Genomic DNA, 19,991 nt, shown 5'->3' with positions numbered 1-19,991 from the left:
AGAGAACAAAAAAAGGAAGAGAAACTGTTGTGTCTAGACAAGGCAGCCTAGACACAATGAGAAGAAGCCGAAAGGCACGCGCTAAGCTAAAGCAGGATGGCGTGAGGTCTGAAACAGGATACGTAATGAATGCTATAAAGAAAAGTACGTAGCTTCTGGAATACTTAACTTTAATCCATCCTTTTGGTACATCTGGAGATTGTGGCGATACAAGTGAGACTCTGTAGATACATGCAATGTTACTAATGGCGCCTTGCTAGGTCGTAGCCATTGACTTAGCTGAAGGCTATTCTAACTATCTGCTCTGCAAATGAGCGAGGCTTCGACAGTGTGCATCGCTAGCTACGTCGTCCGTACAACTGGGGCGAGTGCTAGTCAGTCTCTCGAGACCTGCCTTGTGGTGGCGCTCGGTCTGCGATCCCTGACAGTGGCGACACGCAGGTCCAACATGTACTAATGGACCGCGGCCGATTTAAAACTACCACCTAGCAAGTGTGGTGTCTGGCGGTGACACCACAGAAACAAAGATAGGAAGAAGACACGGACTGGTGGAAAGAAATGAAAGAGGAAGCCACCGAGTAGAATTTTGCACAGAGCAAAATTTAATCAGTTTAAGATTAATTGAAGGAGGTTGTGTAGGTGCTAGAGACCTGGAGACATTGAAAGCCTTCAGGCTGATTATAAAATGGCAATAAAAAAGATATCAAAACCAGATATTAAACTGAAAGAAATGTCCAGGGGAAGATGTGAACTCCAGCCATAATTTATTGGTTATGAACTGCAAATTAAAACTAAAGACATTGCAAAAAGATATGAAATTAAGCTGATGAAACCTGGATAAATGAAAGGAACCAGAGGTGTTTGAGGGTTTCAATGGGTGTATCACGCAAAATTGACTGAACAGGGAAGATAATAAAACAGCAGACAAATGACTGACTATGAGAGATGGAATAGTGAAGGCAGCATAGGATCACATATGTATGACAATAAGGGCCAGTAGAAATTCCTGGATAACACAAAAGATACTGAATTTCACTGACTAAATGGGAAAAAATATATACAAAAGCAAATGAAGCATGCAAAAGGGAACACAGATGTCTAAAAAATGAGACTGAAAGAAAGAACAAAATGGCTAAGCAGGAACAGCTAGAGGGCAAATGCAAGGTTGTAGACGCATATATAAATAGGGGAACAACAGGCATCACCTAAAGGAAAATGAATGAGACAAGCAGCTGTATAATTATCAAGAGCTCAGATGACATGCCAGTACAATGCAAAGAAATTAAACCTGAAAGATGGAAGGAACATACAGAGGGTATAGCAGATTTCACTTCACACACTGTGGAACCCGAGCACATACATGAAGTGGCAAGTGACTGCTTGGCTGTGTCCTGTAGGCAATGTAGTGTCAGTAATTTTCAGCTACTTATACTGAGCTGTACAGCTTTAATTTGCTCTCTCTCTCTCTCTCTCTCTCTCTCTCTCTCTCTCTCTCTCTCTCTCTCTCTCTGTCTCACTCTCTCAGACACACACACAAAACCTCATCTGTAGGCCTGCGTCCACTAGTATATACAGCTGCCACTTCATTTTTCCACAGCGTACCTCATTGCCGAGGATTTCTGCTTTGACCAGCTTGGCCGCCAGCTCGTTCATCTCCAGATCCGTGAGTGGGGCTCCAGCACCCACCGGCCCTCCCTTTTCTTCTTCGGACTCCGATGAAGAGCGTTCAGAACTGCTGCCTGCTTGTTTCCGTGTGGTCCTTTCTGCAACAGATTCATCATATTCTTTTTACTGGTTTTTTCTTCCCACACAAGGAAAACTACTAAGGAAGATGATCACACACACTTTGGTTGGTTGGTTGATTCAGCTGAGGGGAGCAAACAGTGAGGTCATTGTCCCCATCAGATTACAGAAGATAGAGAAGGAAGTCGGCTGTGCCCTTTCAAAGAAGCCATTCCAGCATTTGTCTGAAGCAATTTAGAGAAATCATGGAAAACCTAAATCAGGATGGCCAGACACGAGTTTGAACTATCTTCTTTCCAATGCAACTCCAGTGTGGTAACCACTGCACCACCTGACTCAGTCACAAATACATTAAAGATACAAGAGGCACATAATGGATATAATATGTGATAAGAAATACAAGAGATTAATGTCTCCATCACTTTATTATGTATCAATTGTCTCGCCTATGACCTGACAGATACATTTTCTCTACTGTTTTCACAGATATTTGGAAATTCATATGCGGAATGTGCAGGTGGTGCCACTCTAGACAAAATCTGCTCATTATGTGTTTCACACAAAATCTGGTGTCCACAGGAAATGTTAGTGGGTTTTTCATTAATAATTAAATGTCCTCTGAACTGGAGCTTCCAGTGCCCTTTTGACACAACAATCCCAAATTAGCCCAGTGGAATTTTCAGTTTAATGACATACAACAACACAGACAGCAGAACATATCTACTCGATAGATTTCTCTGCGCTTTTGTATTGTTCTCGCTATACGCCGTCTTGGTTCCAAATTTGCTATGTCTTAGGTATTGATTCTGGTTTATTTGTCTTAGGTATCGATTCTGGTTTATTTGCTTGATTTGTTATTCTGATATGCTGTCTCCATTGTCTGTCATTCTGTCATTGTTGCTGTCCACGTTTTTTCTGTGGTGACTCACTCTGATGCCCTCAGCTGGTCAGACTGTTACAACGGGTTGTCAAGTAATTTGCGGTATTGTTAGATTCCTGTCACTATAGAAATATCGACAAAAAAGAAATTCGTACACCTCAGTTTCCATTGTCTTGAACAATTTATTACAAAATTCCACACAAAAGTACACCTTATTTCCATAAACTGTTCAAGTCCATACACAGCATGTCCACTATGGCTGTCTGTGAATGAATTGTGTGCCAGAAAACTCACAACAAAGGATGAACATTTCAGATAATGCATGGCTGATTTTGAAAGTTACATTAAAGATGTGAAATATTACTGACTGTGTGATTAGAACTATGTCATTCATTTTTGAGGGGCAAAAAGTAACTGGAAACTTAAAAATGCATCACCAACTTTCCTAACAGGGCAAAAGATGTTTCACACACATATTGCTGACATAATGTACTTATTACATGTAAGCAATCAGTACTCGTCCAGTGACTAAACACTCCATTACTCTTGCAAAAATTGTTGTTGAAGTTACCACACAAGACTCATTATATAATAACAACAAAGTTAAAGGTTTTGTAATGTGGTTCGCAATGAACGCTAAATTTTGAGATTGATGTCACTGAGGATCAGTATATTTCGTTCACCGTACGAAGTAACAGGACATCCTCGATTACAAAAATAGCCTTAAAGAAAATTGTATCATTGATGGCTACCATCGCTCACGTTCAATGATACAGTATCATCTGCACACATGCGGAAAGTAACTGACAACGTGTTATTTAAAAATATCCAATCGACTACAATTAAATTTGTTTATGATGTACATATGCAGACTGAAGCAATGAATGAAAATTGGTACCGAGGCCAGGATTCGAAGCCTGGTCTATTCCCCACTAGGCAAATGCAGTAACCACTATGCCACCCTGGCACAGGAGAGTTGTACTACGATAGTCCGTGCAGTTGTACAAAGCCACTGTTCTAGAGTGGCGTAGTAGTCAGCGTATAAGTCTAGTGAGTAGCAAACCCGGGTTCGAATCCCGGCCTCGGTACAAATTTCATCTGTCACTTCCGTCTGCATTTATACATCACTGATGTTTGATGCTTTAAAAAGACTGGAGCCATTTGAAATGTTTTTTTTTTTTTTTAGGTATTGTCCATTTGCAGTTACTTGATGTGTACTGAAAGACACGAGTAGCTTACAAAAGCCTATCAGAAACTACTGAAGGAAAAGTCGCATATAAATCAGTGTGGATTTGTAACAACTGTTAATTTGCAGATAAGCCTGAAAGTCAGAAACTAATTTTCACAAACTACATCAATGCTTTCGTCGGCGGTCTCAGCAGGAGACATCGTAGAAAGCACTGCACAAATTTCTGGAAGAGAACAAGGCTAGCTGCTCAGGTAGTCTTTGCTCAGACAGACACCCAGATGTAGGTGACCGAGCACAGGTAGTCACATTAAGGCGGCCACACACGGAGTTGCACGCTTGACAAACACGCACCCTCAAGCGTGCTTGCCCAGTCACGCTCGAGCGTTTGAAGGATAAATCTGTGCATCAGGATTGAACGAGCAGCTCAATGCTCGACTGAATTTCAACTATGTATTCTTTTGTAAGAGTTCAAGTGTGAGTACTGAGTACCTTATACAAACATTTGTCAGTGATTTGATTTAATTTTTATTTATTGTTGTTAAATTACATATGTACAAAGGTTGAAGTCCAATGCAGAACAAGTCAAAGCATACAATATTACATGGGAAAAATAGAAGATAAATAACAGTACAGAGACACAGGTCCCATATTGTGTCTATTATAAATACCTAATACAATAATAATATTTTTCTTTCTTTAAACACTCTTTACTCCACATATCACATTTCTTCTTTTGTTTCTACATAATAAAAGCAGAATAACTGACAAAAGCCATCTTTTGGTAAACAAACAGATGTTTGTACAAGCATGCTCGGGCTGTGTGGAGGTTTGAAGAATTTGTGCACAGTTGCGCAAGCAGGCCCTTGCGTGCATTCTTTTCAAGTGTGCAGTTACGTGTGTGGCTGTCTTTAGGTGACAATGGTGCAGCACTCGGTTTGGCACGCAGAACGTTCACAGCAGTAAAGGGGTTAACAGTCAGATGTATTCTATCAGAATTCGCAAACACAGAGTCGAGAGTGGCTTTCACTGATGTTTCAATACCACTTGTACACAAAGGAGACTCCGATAGAGATATGACCCAACAAATACAGGAATCGACACGTGAACTTACAAAATGCTTTAAAAGACATATCATGTTCTGAAAAATATTTAATCTAAAGTCAGTCATTTGACATAGATAACTTAATTCAAAAGATATTGTAGTTATATTTATTGATTTCAAAAAGGCATTTTGCTCTGTAGACAGAAAAACTATAGATAAAATAACCCATGAATTTGGCATAAAGTGCAAATTACAACATCTATAAATGAAAATAATCCATTTTTAAAAATATAATGCAATTGGATAGACAAAGAATCCACTCGCCAAGCAGAGACAGAAGAACACATATGTGAAACATATTTACACAAGCTTTCAGAGCCAGTGCCTCCTTCTTATGGCAAAAGGGTTGAAGGGGAAGCAAGCTGGATAAAGTTCAGAAAAGCCATACAGAAACCCAGGTCAGGGGAGACTTACAGCACAGGATGATTCTCATCCCATCCAGTAAGTCTCCCCTGACCCAGTGTTCTGGGTGACTTTTCCGAACTTACCCTGTCTCGTAAGTCTTCCCTGACCTGGGTTCTGGCTGACTACTCTGAACTCATCCCATCCAGTAAGTCTCCCCAGACCTGAATTCTGGGCGGCATTTCAGAACTTTACCCCTTTTCCTAAATCTTGGTGGTCCTTTTCCCTCACCCCTCTTCTTTCCTCTTCAACCTTTCTGCCAGAAGAAGGAGCCACTGGCTCAGAAAGCTTGCATAAATAATACATTTCACAGGTGTGTTCTCCTGCCAATGCCTGGTGAGTAAATTAGCAAATCTAGTTCGTGAAACACTTAAAGACACAGTATCTACACTGAAGTGACAAGTCATGGGATAGAAATATGCACATATATAGATGGTGGTCGTATTGTGTACACGGAGTTGTTATTTGTACTCAGGTGATTCACGTGAAAAGTTCTCCAACATGATCACAGAAGCATGACGGGAATTAATAGCTTTTAAATGTGGAATGGTAGGTGGAGCTAGATGAATGGGACACTCCATTTACAAAATTGTTATGGAATTCAATATTCCGAGATCCACAGTGTCAAGAGTGTGCCTCTCCTGGACTTGTCACCATATGGGCTGGACCCTAGACAACTAGAAAACTGTCGCCTGTTCAGATGGTAAGAGATGATGGTAGGGTTCGAGAGTGGTGCAGACCCCACAAGTTGTTAACAAGGCACTGTGTTCTTTTACCCTGTCTTACAACCACTTCAGACTAGTTTTTTTTCACTCTCCTACCTTGGAATACTTCCATATTCAATACTTTTAACCTGAACACTTCTTTGTCAGCTTTTTCTTCTGTTTCTACATATTTTTTTTTCCTAAATCCTTTTTTATTTCATCGATTTAATTTTTTGTTGGCTCCATAGTGGTGTGGGCTGTGTTTACATAGGATGGACTGGGTCCTCTGGTTCGAGTGAACCATTTGTGTTCCATTATTTGGTGACCACTTATACTCACTCGTTCATAGACTTCATGTTCCCACAGAATGATGTTGAGTCACCGGGTCACAATTATCTGTGACTGGTTTGAAGAACATTCTGGACAATTAGAGCAAACGATCTGGTCACCCAGATTGCACACTAATCCCATCGAGCATTTACAGTATGTAATCGTGAGGTCAGTTCGAGCACAGCATCCTGCACTAGCAACATTTTCACAATATGTACAGCTATAGAGGTAGCATGGCTCAATATTTCTGCAGGAGACTTCCAACGACTAGTTGAGTCCACATCATGTTGAATTGTTGCACTAAGTTGGGCAAAAGGAGGTCCAACATGACAGCATGAGGTATCCTGAGAATTTCATCACCTCAGTGTAAAGTGAAATTTATGAGAGAAACATCTCAGCTCTTCAAAATAAACACAGATATATTATCCCAAATCCTTTTTGTGTTCTTGATAGAGTGAAAATTTGGAATAACAAACAGAACAAATATAATATTTCACCGATAAGGTTGAGAAGAGGATACAAAAATACTGGAGTAAACTGTTTCACACTTGCAGCTCACTTTGCTATACATTCTGAAAATGTGGCATCTGCTGTAATACAAACAAATCTTTTAGAATAAATAAGCAGTAGGACCAGTTTAAGATATATTGAAAAAAAAAAAAATTAAGAATGCAACAAAATTTCTGAAAAAGAGATATTAGCCAAACAGAGAAAGTAAAAAAATTGAAATATGTTGGGGGGGATAATCCAGGAAAGTGGTTTGGTACAAAGCTGCTACAGAAGAAAGGGTACAAAAAACATGGGAAGCTTTACAATAAAAAATACCTTTCATTATAATTTAGATAAACTGCAACTATTAAAATATTGAGAGGCACATTTCTAGGAAAATATTAAGCCCACGAAAAGCTGTGGAAGGCTAGAAATTACAACGTAATGATGAAATTTATCTAAACACAGAAAACACAACATAAGTAATAACAGAAAGAAGACATATATATTGGACATTTAGATTGAATGTAAGTCAGCAGATTAGTCAAAAAGATCTTGTAGTATTTGTGGGATAAAAAGGCAACAGAAAATTAAATCCATAAAATAAAAAAGGATTTAGAAAGAAATAACATAAAAGCTGAAGAAACAGCTGACAAAGAAGTGTTTAGAGTAAGAGTACTGAATATGGAATTATACAAGGTAGGAAGAAAACCGGTCTGAAGTGGTCATAAGGCAGAAAGAAAAAAACACAGTGAACAGATGAAAGAGTACTGGATGGAAAGAAAAGAATATCGCATATGGAAATGAAACTGGCATGTGCTTCTTAGACGGCCCATCTGAGGAAAAAAAAGTATGCTTTGCACACCGCCTGCACCGCTAATGAGCTAGAAAGAATTATGTATGTGAGAATATTAAAATGCTAGAGAGAATTAAAGCCACAAAGTAATGATCAAGATGATGAAAGGGGTGGTTTTGGTGACTTGTTACCATACAGTCAAAGGTATCATCTTACAGAAAAAGTGTGACACAGACACGCATGCTGTGCGAAGTGACGTTACTATCTTCTGCCTGAGGTAATGAAAGGTAAACAGTAATCTGACTCAAGGTGATGTTAAGCATCGTCTGGCTGCAACTGTTGGTTGAAAGAGAAGCTGAGAAAAACTGAGGTCAGGGCTGACGTGGTCCAGGGTTTTATTGCCTCGGAGTGTCCACTTTGTAGTCGTCTTCCCACTTCATTCATATGACCAGTACCAAGTGCTGGCAGGAACAGTGGTCTAGGTGTACCTGCGAGGACTCTGATAAGTGACTGGATTTTCCGTCCACAGAGGTTTCGCACCCCACCTCAACTGCAAACGTCAGAAAATGATCGTCTTTGTATCAGTGTGCTTTTTCTGGGAAGAAGAAAGCAGCCATTTGAATTTTTATCCAAATTTTAATGATTGCCACAATCCCGAACAAAATAAGACACAGTTCCTTGGGAAGCCAGAAATCTGTCTAGCGTGCTCTCCTTTGTGTCTAAATATTTTATAAGGTGTTAATTTACATTTAAAGTTTAGGGAATTTGAAATGAAATAATGAAATATTAAGTTCACCAGGAAAATAGTCATTAAGGATAGCTTTGAATCTGTAATGATACATACAGAATATTAATTATTTAGTGCCTCTTTCTCCATTGGAGGCCTTACACAAATGCACATGTACACACCCCACATCCGAAAACACTTCGAGCTCACTTAGGATCATCATGTTACAAGGAGTGAAGACCCTATCCTAGTTTTTAAAAAGTATTAGTTCCTCCTTTGGAGAGGATATGGGAGATAAAGATGTGTCTATCAGCAGTGTTACACATTTCACCTCCTAAAGTACTTCACTGGTGCACAAGTTTAATAAACACAACAGATACACATAACAGAGACTTTAGTCATTAATAATATATTCTCCTTCACTATTTTCGACAGTCTGCCAATGCTCGGTTAACTGCTCAATTCCCCGACTGTAGAAATCACACGGTTTTGAGGCGAAGAACTTGTCGAGCATGATCTGAGCACATTTTCAACCAGAAAGGAAGTTACTTGAATACTGTTTGATGGAAAGTGAAAAAGGTGAAAATCTGAGGTCACAAGATTAGGTGGATAAGGTGGGTGCAGAGTTACTTTCCAACCCAATTTCTCCATAGTGTTTTTCAGCGTAGCACAATGTAGGCAGGCACTGTCACTGAAAAGCATCACTTAAAGCAGTCTTCCATTGAAATCAAACGGAAGAATATGTCAGATATGTTCTGATTTCTCCAATTGACACTCCATATTCTAACTTGCACAGCTCCACTCAATATCTTAAAGTAACAAAATGGCATTACATAAACTCAAATAGCATACAAATAAAAAAATTACAATTGATAAATAAACTCACAGCAACTACAATAACAACATGTAAAACAAAAACGCTATGAACTTAAGCACCAACCTAATAATTCTGTCTCATAATTTACTTGTTACATTTGATTAGACGCCCCAGAGTCAAAGAGTTTAACAGTTTGTCTTATGTGAGGAAAAGAAAAAGAAGAAGACAATGTTTAAGGTGCTCAAACAGACAGCTCAGCAAATTCACAATCAGTGTGCACTTTGCCAGCAAAATACAGATAAAGCAGATTTATGTCACATTAGAGGAGTTTGTAGCCACAAATTACTTATTGGTGGTTTTATTCATTGTGTTTTTCCATGTCTTATTTTTACATGAATAGCTCACGCCATAGTTTATCAAAGGGTGCATTCCAGGAGGCTAATAATAAACCTTAAAGAGAGAGAGAGAGAGAGAGAGAGAGAGAGAGAGAGAGACAGAGTGTGTGTGTGTGAGGTGGGTGGTACGAGGGGGGAGGGGGAGGGCGGGGGAGGGGGAGGCAAGGGAAAGGGGACGGGGGGGGGGGGGGGGGAGGGGAGGCTAACAATCCCAGAAGATTTGCAGTGTAACAGAAATGCACATACCAGCATTTGTCGGAGTACTACTTGTGCCCCTCGTCTTCTCTTCCACGACTCTCACGTCAGACTTTTTCCAAGCTGCTCTGCCCCTGTCCCTCCTGTCCGGGCTGCCCCGGCGCTCTCTGCGGCTGCCGGCCGCACTGAGGTGGCCCCCTCCCGCTCCTCCCCTGCTCCTCCGGTCCCCTACAGGACTGGGTGAGCTGCCGTCCTCGGCGGGCCTCCTGAATGCCGGCCGCCTCCTGCCGCTGTCCCTCTGCCCCTCTGCTGTGGCTATCATGTCCTGCAGGTGTCTCAGAGACTGAAAAACATCAATTTCGGTATCAGGAAGTAATGACAATGTATTAGGTACTCTACGAAATAACAAAAACAAATTTTTCTGTATAACTTGTTTCAGAATGTCGTATACATAAAAAAAGGGGTCCATTAAAAACCAGAAAATCCAGGATGGAATAATGGCAATACGAAATGGATAGATTGTTGCTCATTATACAGATGAGTTGTCTAGTGGCAAACAGACACACTGAAAAGAGGGGTGTAACACACAAACAGCTATTGGATTAACTTCTTCACTAGGGCCTCAGCACGCAGAGATGACAGTGGCCCTGAGTGTGTACGTTATGCGTGTGTGAAAGTGTGTGTTTTTTTGTCTACATCTTATGAAGACGTAATATGAGAGGTGATAATATCTAGCAGCCTTTTCTGAATGTCCTGCCTGCCACTCAACTTCTATTCTATGTGGCAAGTAGCAATCTATCCATTTCATACTGTTGTTATTCCAAAAAGTCACATTTACTGAAGTAAGTTATAGACCATAAGTAAAGATACTGTATTTACCTGATTATGAGATGAGGTTTTTTCCTAAATTCATCATTTGAAAAATATAAGGTTGTCTTATATTCACATATTAAACTATTGCTGCTGGGGTCAATATTTTTACACTGTTTAATAGATTAACATAGGGGTCTACTTACATCTGCAGATGAGACTTTGGATATTAAGGTTTAACACAAATTTATTTTGAAAAATTCTGATGTGTAGAGCTTAGCAAACAATACCTTCATTCGAGCAGGCACAAGATTTCTCAATACTTAGAAGCGCTTGATACAGTATTGATCAATCGTGTGACATTTGACTTGCAGCACTAGTTTCAACGGATGGATATGTGAGAAACTATGAACTAAGCACTGCAACAATCCAATGCTCTTCTTAAAAAACTGCCAATTTTTTTGAAACACAGGAGGAAATAGCATTAAATTGGCTGCAGGCAAATTGTTAATGCTCATATAGTGGATGCTTCCACAACCAAGGAAGCCGAAATGTTTGATGTTTCAAGATGCACTGTATGAAAAATTTATGCCCCATATAGGGAAAGTGGAAAAACATCATCTGCAATGTCATAACGTGGATGAATAGCATTAAATCTATCAACTCACAACTTTTCTTGTATTTGAGTAGGTTTTTAATAGAATTTCTCATACATGCATGGATACCATATACATACATTTATGCCAATCTTTAAGTGAGGGTAACATTCAAAGGTGAAGATCTTGTCCTTCAAAAACAATTACATAATTCTGAACCCTACTCAGTATATTTTTTAGTTATGAGAAACTAATGATACACTAAGTGCATTGCAAATGAAAATTTGGCAGCTGTTCAGGTACGAGAAAACCAGGGGAAAATATTACCAGCTTTTAATCTGCTTTAGAACAAGGTGCTCACATTCAGATGAAAACAGAAAGAAAATTAATCTAGTATTGAATGTCTAACAAACAAAACAAATCACATTAAATTGATTGTAATTGTTACCGCAAGAATAAATTACAGCGGAATCACACATTGTGGAGCAAGTGCCAACAGACTGCACTAGATTGTGGGATGAGCAAAAGTTCGAGAACTGGACTGAATTGTGACTGCACTCTTTCATTTATGTATTAGTTTCTGTTGTTAAATGTAACCTGCACCCTGGAAGATACAGACATCCTTGTTTCACTGTTGCTCGAGCACAGCACTACGGAAAGCTTGAAGGGAGAAAAGTGACACCAGCTTAGCAGACATCTATAATGAATGTGGGGAGGGGAGTGCTTGGCGGGCAGCAAATTTCATCTTGCTCCCAATCGTGGGAATCTATAATGCATACTTTGCCTTTTTATGAACATCTACCATATTTAAACAGCAGTTTGCCTGAATCAATTTATACTCTGAATTAACTGACTTTAAAATTGACCATGTACTCAACAACACCATACATTCCTGCAGGAGATGCTGAAAGTCTAGACTGGGACCAATGGCTTGCTTACGTGTTTCGTACAGCAATGTTCTCGTCTCTCACTATGAGGTAAGCTGGACACGATAGTGGGTGTGTCGACTGCTGAACCTACACAGCCAATGAGACAGCAGCAGGCAGACAATATGTTTTTGTAGCAAAAGACACTGTATCATTCTTACATCAGTATAGATGGAAAATCCACTGTGTGTTAAAAAAAAATAATAAAAGAAAGATTGCATCGTATTTGGGAGAAACAGCCAAATATTTGTTACGACAATGACATAAGTTTCACAGTTGCCCTGTTACGATGATGATAATTGAAAATAGTGGTACCATAGACAGGCTAAACAAGAGAGGCAATGAAGATAAAAACTAGTGTAAACAGTTTCTTTTTGTTTATTTCATTTCTCCTTGTATTGTATTGATATGTAGACAGCCAATAAGTGGCATAAGTTTAGAATAGGTGTAATAGTGACTTTTAGGCAGATACCTTAGGTCAATAAAAATTTGTGGTTTTGATTAGTAAGAATATGCAAAAATATAAATTTTTCTCAAGGAGCCTCTTTTTTTTAAAAAAAAAAAATAAATAAATAAATAAAATAAAAAAAAGAGGATTCATCTTATATTCAGGGTCATTTTATATTTGGGTAAATAAGGTAAATAAACACAAAAAAGTGAGGAAATTTTTTCTGAAGGTTTTAGTGTGGAGTGTAGCCTTACACAGAGGAGAAGTGAAGGTGATTAAGAGTATGAATGAGAACAGAATAGGAGCTTTTTGAAATTTGGTACAGGACAGTGCTGAAAATTATATAGGTAGTTTGGATTACTAAAAGACACATACTGAATCATCGTGGAAAGAAAAGGGCTTAACCCTAAATCACAACTAAAATCAGGGATATGTCACAATCTGCGGCATTATGGAATATTTAGTATGTGTGGTGTTACAAACAGTGACAGCAACACTGATGTCTTTCTCACCTGAACAACAGCACACAAAAATTTATAAGTTTATATTTCAATGTATTTATGTCAGATTAATTCCAGTATATCCACACAATTTTGTTTGTTTTTGGATCATATGGAGTTTATGAGATTGCGACAATGTGGCACTGTACTTCTCTACTGAGTGGAGGTTCGCACTGCCAGTCACCACAATGTTTTAATCAAAGCCCAGTGACCACAAGGAGATGGGACCTGCATTGTTGACAGCCTCATTGTGCTTAACTATAATAACCAGAAGAAAAGAGTGTAAAGACATTGTAATAGAACCATATATTTAACATAATATGATATTATAATAATGTTATCATTTGAATACCGTCAGGTAATAGCATTCATACAGTCAATAAACTACGCTGGGAGAAAATATTTTGGGGAAAGGATGTTAGGGAATTTATTGTTTTTATTTCATAAGTTGTAAGGATACAAATCCTCGGCATCAACTTTATAAATGAGGCAGGCCAGTTTCTGTATCAAATCCAATAATAATTTTAATAATCCACATGCTGGCCTACTGTTAACTATCAGAGCCTCCCCAGCAATGTGGTCTTGGCAAGTAATGTGCACAACTGACCTTTAGTATAACCAACAGCAAATGGTGGAGCACTTCTGTTGCTTGTTGCTTGTTAATCGGAAGGAAACTACAGAAAATTACTGAGGAGCAAACAAAGAACTTACATATATTTAAATGACATAATAAAACATCGTTCTTAATGCATGACGTGTGTTTCTGTGGTGAAAAGTTGCCAGCCATTGGGGAAGTCTCAGATTAGCACCTCTGTCCCCTGTATACTTCATATTAACAAATGATTGAGTTGAAGTAATTACTGTTGGTAATTTTTATTTGAAGAAAATATATTCATTAAATGCACAAAGAGGAAAGCTAATTTTAAGGTACTAATATTTTGTGGGATGCGTACGGTGATGTCAAAGTAATTCCAGGGAAACGAAAAAGTCCGATGCTGAATACATGCTCATAAAATAATCTGAATAGGCAAGAGGCAAAAGACAAAAGCAAAATGTATTTCGCTACCAGAAATCATTAACGAGTGTCAGTGCCTCATAAAGTATTAAATAATCCATGTTCTTGCATGTGAAATTATTGACATTATACCAAAGTGAAAAATATTAAATATAATGAACACCGATGTTACTCACAGATACCTAACTTCAAGAACATTGATTTAATGACTATGAATTACTGTTCTACTAAGTAAATAATTAATCTTGAATTATTATCCTGCTCTATACATACTCATGAGAAAAACCTGCTGCTAATGAGAAAATATTTCAAAAGAAAAAAATGGTATGTAATTACAATTTACGAACACTGTTGCTGTAAATACACATTTGGAAATAAAGGGACAGAAGAGTATCGGGGGAGGGGGGGATCAAAACTTTAGAGGGGCAGAGAAGTTTGAGAACAGTAAAGAGGTTGAAATGGATATGAAGTCTTGCACAGGACAGACCCCTGTGGAGACTTACTTCGAACCAGTCTTTGGACTGAAGACCACAACTCTCGTAACACCAACGCCTACTGATGCGGAGGGCACTAAGCCTGTGGCGATGAGCAATGTAGTTCCCATGTTGCAAGGATTACACTGCAAAAGATGAGCAACGTAGGACTTTCATCAGCCGTTTCCCAGCTTTCTAAATGTATTTCAATGTTTGTCTTATCAAACAATGGAAAATACAGGATGGAATGTGACAATACTATGAGAAGGAAAGTTGATACCCACCATATAGTGAAGCTGCTGAGTTGCAGATAGGCAAATACTCTCACAATTAAAGCTTTCGGCCATTAAGGCCTTCATCAGCACTAGACACACACACACACACACACACACACACACACACACACACACGACTGCAGTCTCAGGCAACTAAAACCACACTGGGAGCAGCAGCACCAGTGGATGATGCGAGTGGTGACTGGGTTGGGGTATGGAGGAGGCTGGGGTGGGGAGGGGGAGGGATATTATGGTGGGGCTGGCAGACAATGAAGTGCTGCAGATCATCAGACGGAGAGCAGGGGAGAAGTGGGAAAGGGGGGGAGGGGTTAGCAGACAAAGAGTAGTGAGATGAAGGCAGAGCTCACCGTCTCCTGCATCGTCGACAGGACTGATTGCGAACATTTGGTATAGGGCTGATTGGAGGGCCTGAATCAGAGTTAGACGGTTCTGCAACCATGCAGGCTGTGGATTCCTCGACATGTGCCATAGAGTGGCGAGGTTTCAGGTTCCACTAAATAGATCAGGTGTCCACTACACACAGGAGGTGGCTACACGGGTAGCAGGGGCTTTGTGGCATGGAATGGGCAGTTTTTATGTTATACAGTCTCGGAAAAAATCAAAAAGGGCTCCAGTCCAAAGGGTACAGGGCAAAGAAACAATGAGAATCGACCGAGCAACAGTCGGTATTGTAGTTGTAAACTGTCGTAGCTGTGTTGGAAAAGTACCAGAGCTACAGGTGCTGATAGAAAGCACAGAAGCTGAAATTGTTACAGCAACAGAAAGCTGGCTAAAGCTGGAGATAAATTCTGCCGAAATTTGTACACAGGTGCAAACCGTGATCAGAAATGATAGATTAAATAAAGTATGTGGTGGTGTGTTTGTGTCTGTTGGTAGTAGTTTATCTTGTAGTGAAGTTGAAATAGATAGTTCCTGCGAATTACTATGGGTAGAGGTTATACTCAACAGCTGTACCAAAATAATAATTGGCTCCTCCTACCGACCCCCCGACTCAGATGATATAATAGCTGAACAGTTCAAAGAAAACTTTAATCTCATTACAAATAAGTACCCCACTCATTCAGTCATAATTGGTGGAAACTTCAATCTACCCCAGATTTGTTGGCGAAAATACATGTTCAAAGCCGGTGGAAGACAGAAAACATCTTACAAAATTGTACTAAATGCTTTCTCTGAGAAATACTTTGAACAATTAATTCATGAGCCCACAGAAATTGTAATTTGTTGCAAAAACAGACTTGACCTTTCAGCCACAAATAATCCTGATCTAATAGAGAGCATCATGATGGATACAGGGATTAGTGAACACATGGCAATTTTAGCGAGGCTTAAAACCATATCAACCAAAACCACTAAAAATAAATGCAAAATATATCTATTTAAAACAGCAGATAAAAATTAGCTTGATGCCTTCCTAAGAGAGAGTCTCCATTCCTTCCGAGCTAATTATGTATGTGTAGACCAGATATAGCTCAAATTCAAAGATACAGTAACGACAGCAATAGATAGATTCATACTGCATAAGTTAATAAGAGAGGGGACTGATCCACTATGGTACACAAAACATGTCACAACACTGTTGCAGAAGCAACGAAAAAAGCATGTCAAATTCAGAAGAACGCAAAATCCCCAAGACTGGCTAAGTTTCACGGAAGCTAGAAATTTAATGCGGACTTCAATCATCATCATCATCATCATCATCATCAGCCAATTCAATCATTAGATGATGTGGCCTCTTTGAGTCATGGATCCAGGTAGGCTTTCAGCAGTCTCCTCCAAGTGGGACGGTCTTGGGCAGTTCTCTGCCAGGCGTCACCAGCGATCTTCTTGACGTCTTTGTCCCACCTGTCTGGTGGTCTTCCTCTAGGCCTCCGATGCTCTCTCGGACTCCACTCCAGTACTAGCTTCGTCCATCTGTCGTCTTTTCTTCTTGCGACGTGGCCAGCCCACTGCCATTTCGAGGAACCTACTGTCTCAGAGATGTCCTTAACCTTCGTCACAGACTGGATGCTATCTGCCCTTTTCCTATCCTTTCTTGTACAGCTCAGTGTTGATCTCTCCATGGCTCTCTGTGCTGTCCTAAGTTTCCCTTTTGTGAATGAGTTCAGTGTCCACGTCTCGCAGCCATACGTCATCACAGGAAGAATGCATTGATCAAATACTGCTTTCTTCAGATTTACTGGCATTTTTTATCTGAATACTTTTGAATTCTTCCCAAATGCTTGCCAGCCAAGCTTGATGCATCGATAGATTTCTGGCCTTATGTCCCTCTTCATATTTATAATCTGGCCAAGGTACACATATTCACTGACCTCTTCTAGTAGACTGTCCTTGACTTGCACATCTCCAGCTGGGACCCATTTGTTGGATATTACTTTTGTTTTGGAAAGGTTCACGTTCAAGCCAACCAGCTGACATTCCGATGCAAGATCTGTAACTAAGTTTTGGAGCTCTGCGAAGTCTTTGGCCAGTAAGGCAATATCATCAGCAAATCGCAAGTTGGTAAGTATTCTTCCATTAATTCTAATTCCCTTACCTTCCCAGCTCAGCTTTTACATAGCCATTTCCAATACAGCAGAGAACAGTTTTGGGGAGATGGGATCGCCTTCCTTGATACCCCTCATGATGTGGAATTCTTGAGTTGATTCGCCGATGTTAACGTAAGCTGAAGAATTCTCGTAGATTTTCCTGAGCACTTCAATGTATACTGCTCCCACTCCTTGCTCACTCAAAGCTTGGAGGACAGCTACATGGCTAACGGAGTCAAATGCCTTTTCAAAGTTAACAAAGGCAATGCAGAGAGGCAGTTGGTATTCATTCGCTCTGCTTATCACTTCACTAACGGTCAGAATGTGGTCAATAGTGCTAAAATTGCTTCGGAATCCAGCTTGTTCTATAGGTTGGGCTGAGTCTAGGGTGGAACTAATTCGGTTTAACAAGATTTTTGTGAAAATTTTGTACAAAATTGAGAGCAAGCTGATAGGACGGTAGTTTTTAATATTGTGAATACTTCCTTTCTTGTGTATCAAAATAATCTTAGCCTTGTTCCACGATAGTGGGATTGAAGCATAGTGCAGGCAGGAAGTAAATACTTTTGCCAAGTGATTTATTGTTACCTCTCCTGCCAGTTTGAGGATGTCAACACTGAGCTCATCATCACCCGGCACTGTTCCCTTCTTCATGTACCTAGAGCACACTTGACTTCCGATGGGAGTATATTTGGAACACTAGGTATATCATTTAAATTAGATACACTCAAATTTTCTCCTGGATTGCTATACAAATTGCTATAAAAGTCTCTGATGAACTTCAAAACCGCCTCCTATTCAGTGATTCGACCGTCATTTCCATCGAGTGTGATAATCTGCTTTTTACCGATTGTGAGTTTGCGTTTGGCTGACTTTAAACTTGTCTTGTTCTCCAAGCTTGCTCGAAAGGTGTCTTCAGTGAATTTCTGTATGTCAGTTTTCATTTCTCTTCGCAATGCCTTACATAGTTCAGAATACGCAACCATGTCACGGTCGGTTTGGATTTTAATAGTTTCCACAAGGAAACATTGTCTCAAAATATGGTGCAAAACACAAAGAGATTCTGGCTGTATGTAAAGTACACCAGTGGCAAAAAATAGTCAATACCGTCTCTGCGCGATAGTGATGGAGATGTTATCGATGATGGTGTCACTAGAGTGGAGTTACTGAATACAGTTTCCATAATTCCTTCACGAAAGAAGACGAAGTAAATATTCCAGAATTTGAAACCAGAACAGCTGTTAGCATAAGTGACATAAAAGTAGATATCTCAGGTGTTGCGAAACAACTCAAATCACTTAAGAAAAGCAAGTCTTCCGGTCCAGATGGTATACCAATCAGGTTCCTTTCAGAGTATGCAGACACAGTAGCGCCTTTCTTAGCAATCATATACAACCACTCACTTGACGAAAGGTCTGTTCCTAAAGACTGGAAAGTAGCACAGGTCACACCAATATTCAAGAAACGAAATAGGAGTAACCCATTGAATTACAGACCCATATCACTGACCTCAATTTGCAGTAGGATTTTGGAGCATATACTGTACTCTAACATTACGAATCACCTTGAAGAAAATGACTTATTAATACATAACCAAAACAGATTCAGATAACATTGTTCTTGTGCAATACAGCTGACTCTTTATTCCTATGAAGTAATGAGTGAGTGCTGTCGACAAGGGATCTCAGATCGATTCCATATTCCTAGATGTCCAGAAGGCTTTTGATACTGTTCCTCACAAGCGACTATTAATCAAATTGCGTGCATATGCAGTATCATCTCAGTTGTGTGACTGGATCTGTGATATCCTCTCAGAGAGGTCACAGTTCGTAGTGATAGGCAATAAATCATCGAGTAGAACAGAAGTGATATCTGGCCTACCACAGGGTAGTGTCATGGGCCCTCTGCTGTTCCTGATTTACATAAATGGTCTAGGTGATAATCTGAGCAGCCCCCTTAGATTGTTTGCAGATGACGCTGTAATTTACCATCTAGTAAAATCATCAGACGATCAATTCCAATTACAAAATGATCTAGAGAGAATTTCTGTATGGTGTGAAAAGTGGCTATTGGCCCTAAACAAAGAAAAGTGCAAGGTCATCCATACGGGTACTAAAAGAAATCCGATAAATTTTTGGTATACGATAAATCACACAAATCTAAGGGCTGTCAATTCGACTAAATACCTAGGAATAACAATTACAGTCAACTTAAATTGGAAAGATCACATAGATAATATTGTGGGGAGGTGAAACAAAGACTGCGCTCTGTTGGCAGAAAACTTGGAAGATGTGACAAACCCACTAAAGAGACAGCCTACATTACACTTGTCCGTCCTCTGCTCGAATATTGCTGTGTGGTTTGGGATCCTTACCAGGTAGGATTGATGGAGGATATTGAAAAAGTGCAAAGAATGGCAGCTTGTTTTGTGTTATTGCGCAGTAGGGGTGAGAGTGTCACTGATATGATACGCGAGTTTGGATAGCAGTCACTGAAACAAAGGCTGTTTTCTTTGTGGCGAGACCTATTTCTGAAATTTAAATCACCAACTTTCTCTTCCGAATGTGAAAATATTTTGTTCACACCCACCTACGTAGGGAGAAATGATCATCATAATAAAATAAGAGAAA

General features: G+C 39.6%; 1 protein-coding gene across 4 annotated transcripts in view; it reads right to left on the bottom strand.

Annotated features, from left to right (window-relative positions):
* The window catches only part of LOC124550995 (CWF19-like protein 2), a 184,478-nt gene that overhangs the window by 103,652 nt on the left and 60,835 nt on the right, over positions 1-19,991 (bottom strand). For all 4 annotated transcript variants that reach the window (XR_006967752.1, XR_006967751.1, XR_006967753.1 and 1 more), the window contains exons 5-6: positions 9,821-10,112; positions 1,603-1,763 (exon numbers count right to left, since the gene is read on the bottom strand). Coding sequence is in view for 1 of the 4 variants with exons in the window: in XM_047125827.1 (XP_046981783.1) it covers positions 1,603-1,763; positions 9,821-10,112 (453 nt within the window). In the remaining 3 variants the exon portion in view is untranslated. The remainder of the gene's footprint in view (positions 1-1,602; positions 1,764-9,820; positions 10,113-19,991) is intronic.

This window comes from Schistocerca americana, chromosome 9, assembly GCF_021461395.2.
Source record: "Schistocerca americana isolate TAMUIC-IGC-003095 chromosome 9, iqSchAmer2.1, whole genome shotgun sequence".
Classification (NCBI taxonomy): Eukaryota; Metazoa; Arthropoda; class Insecta; order Orthoptera; family Acrididae; genus Schistocerca; species Schistocerca americana.
This window is presented reverse-complemented; position numbering and strand designations above follow the sequence as displayed.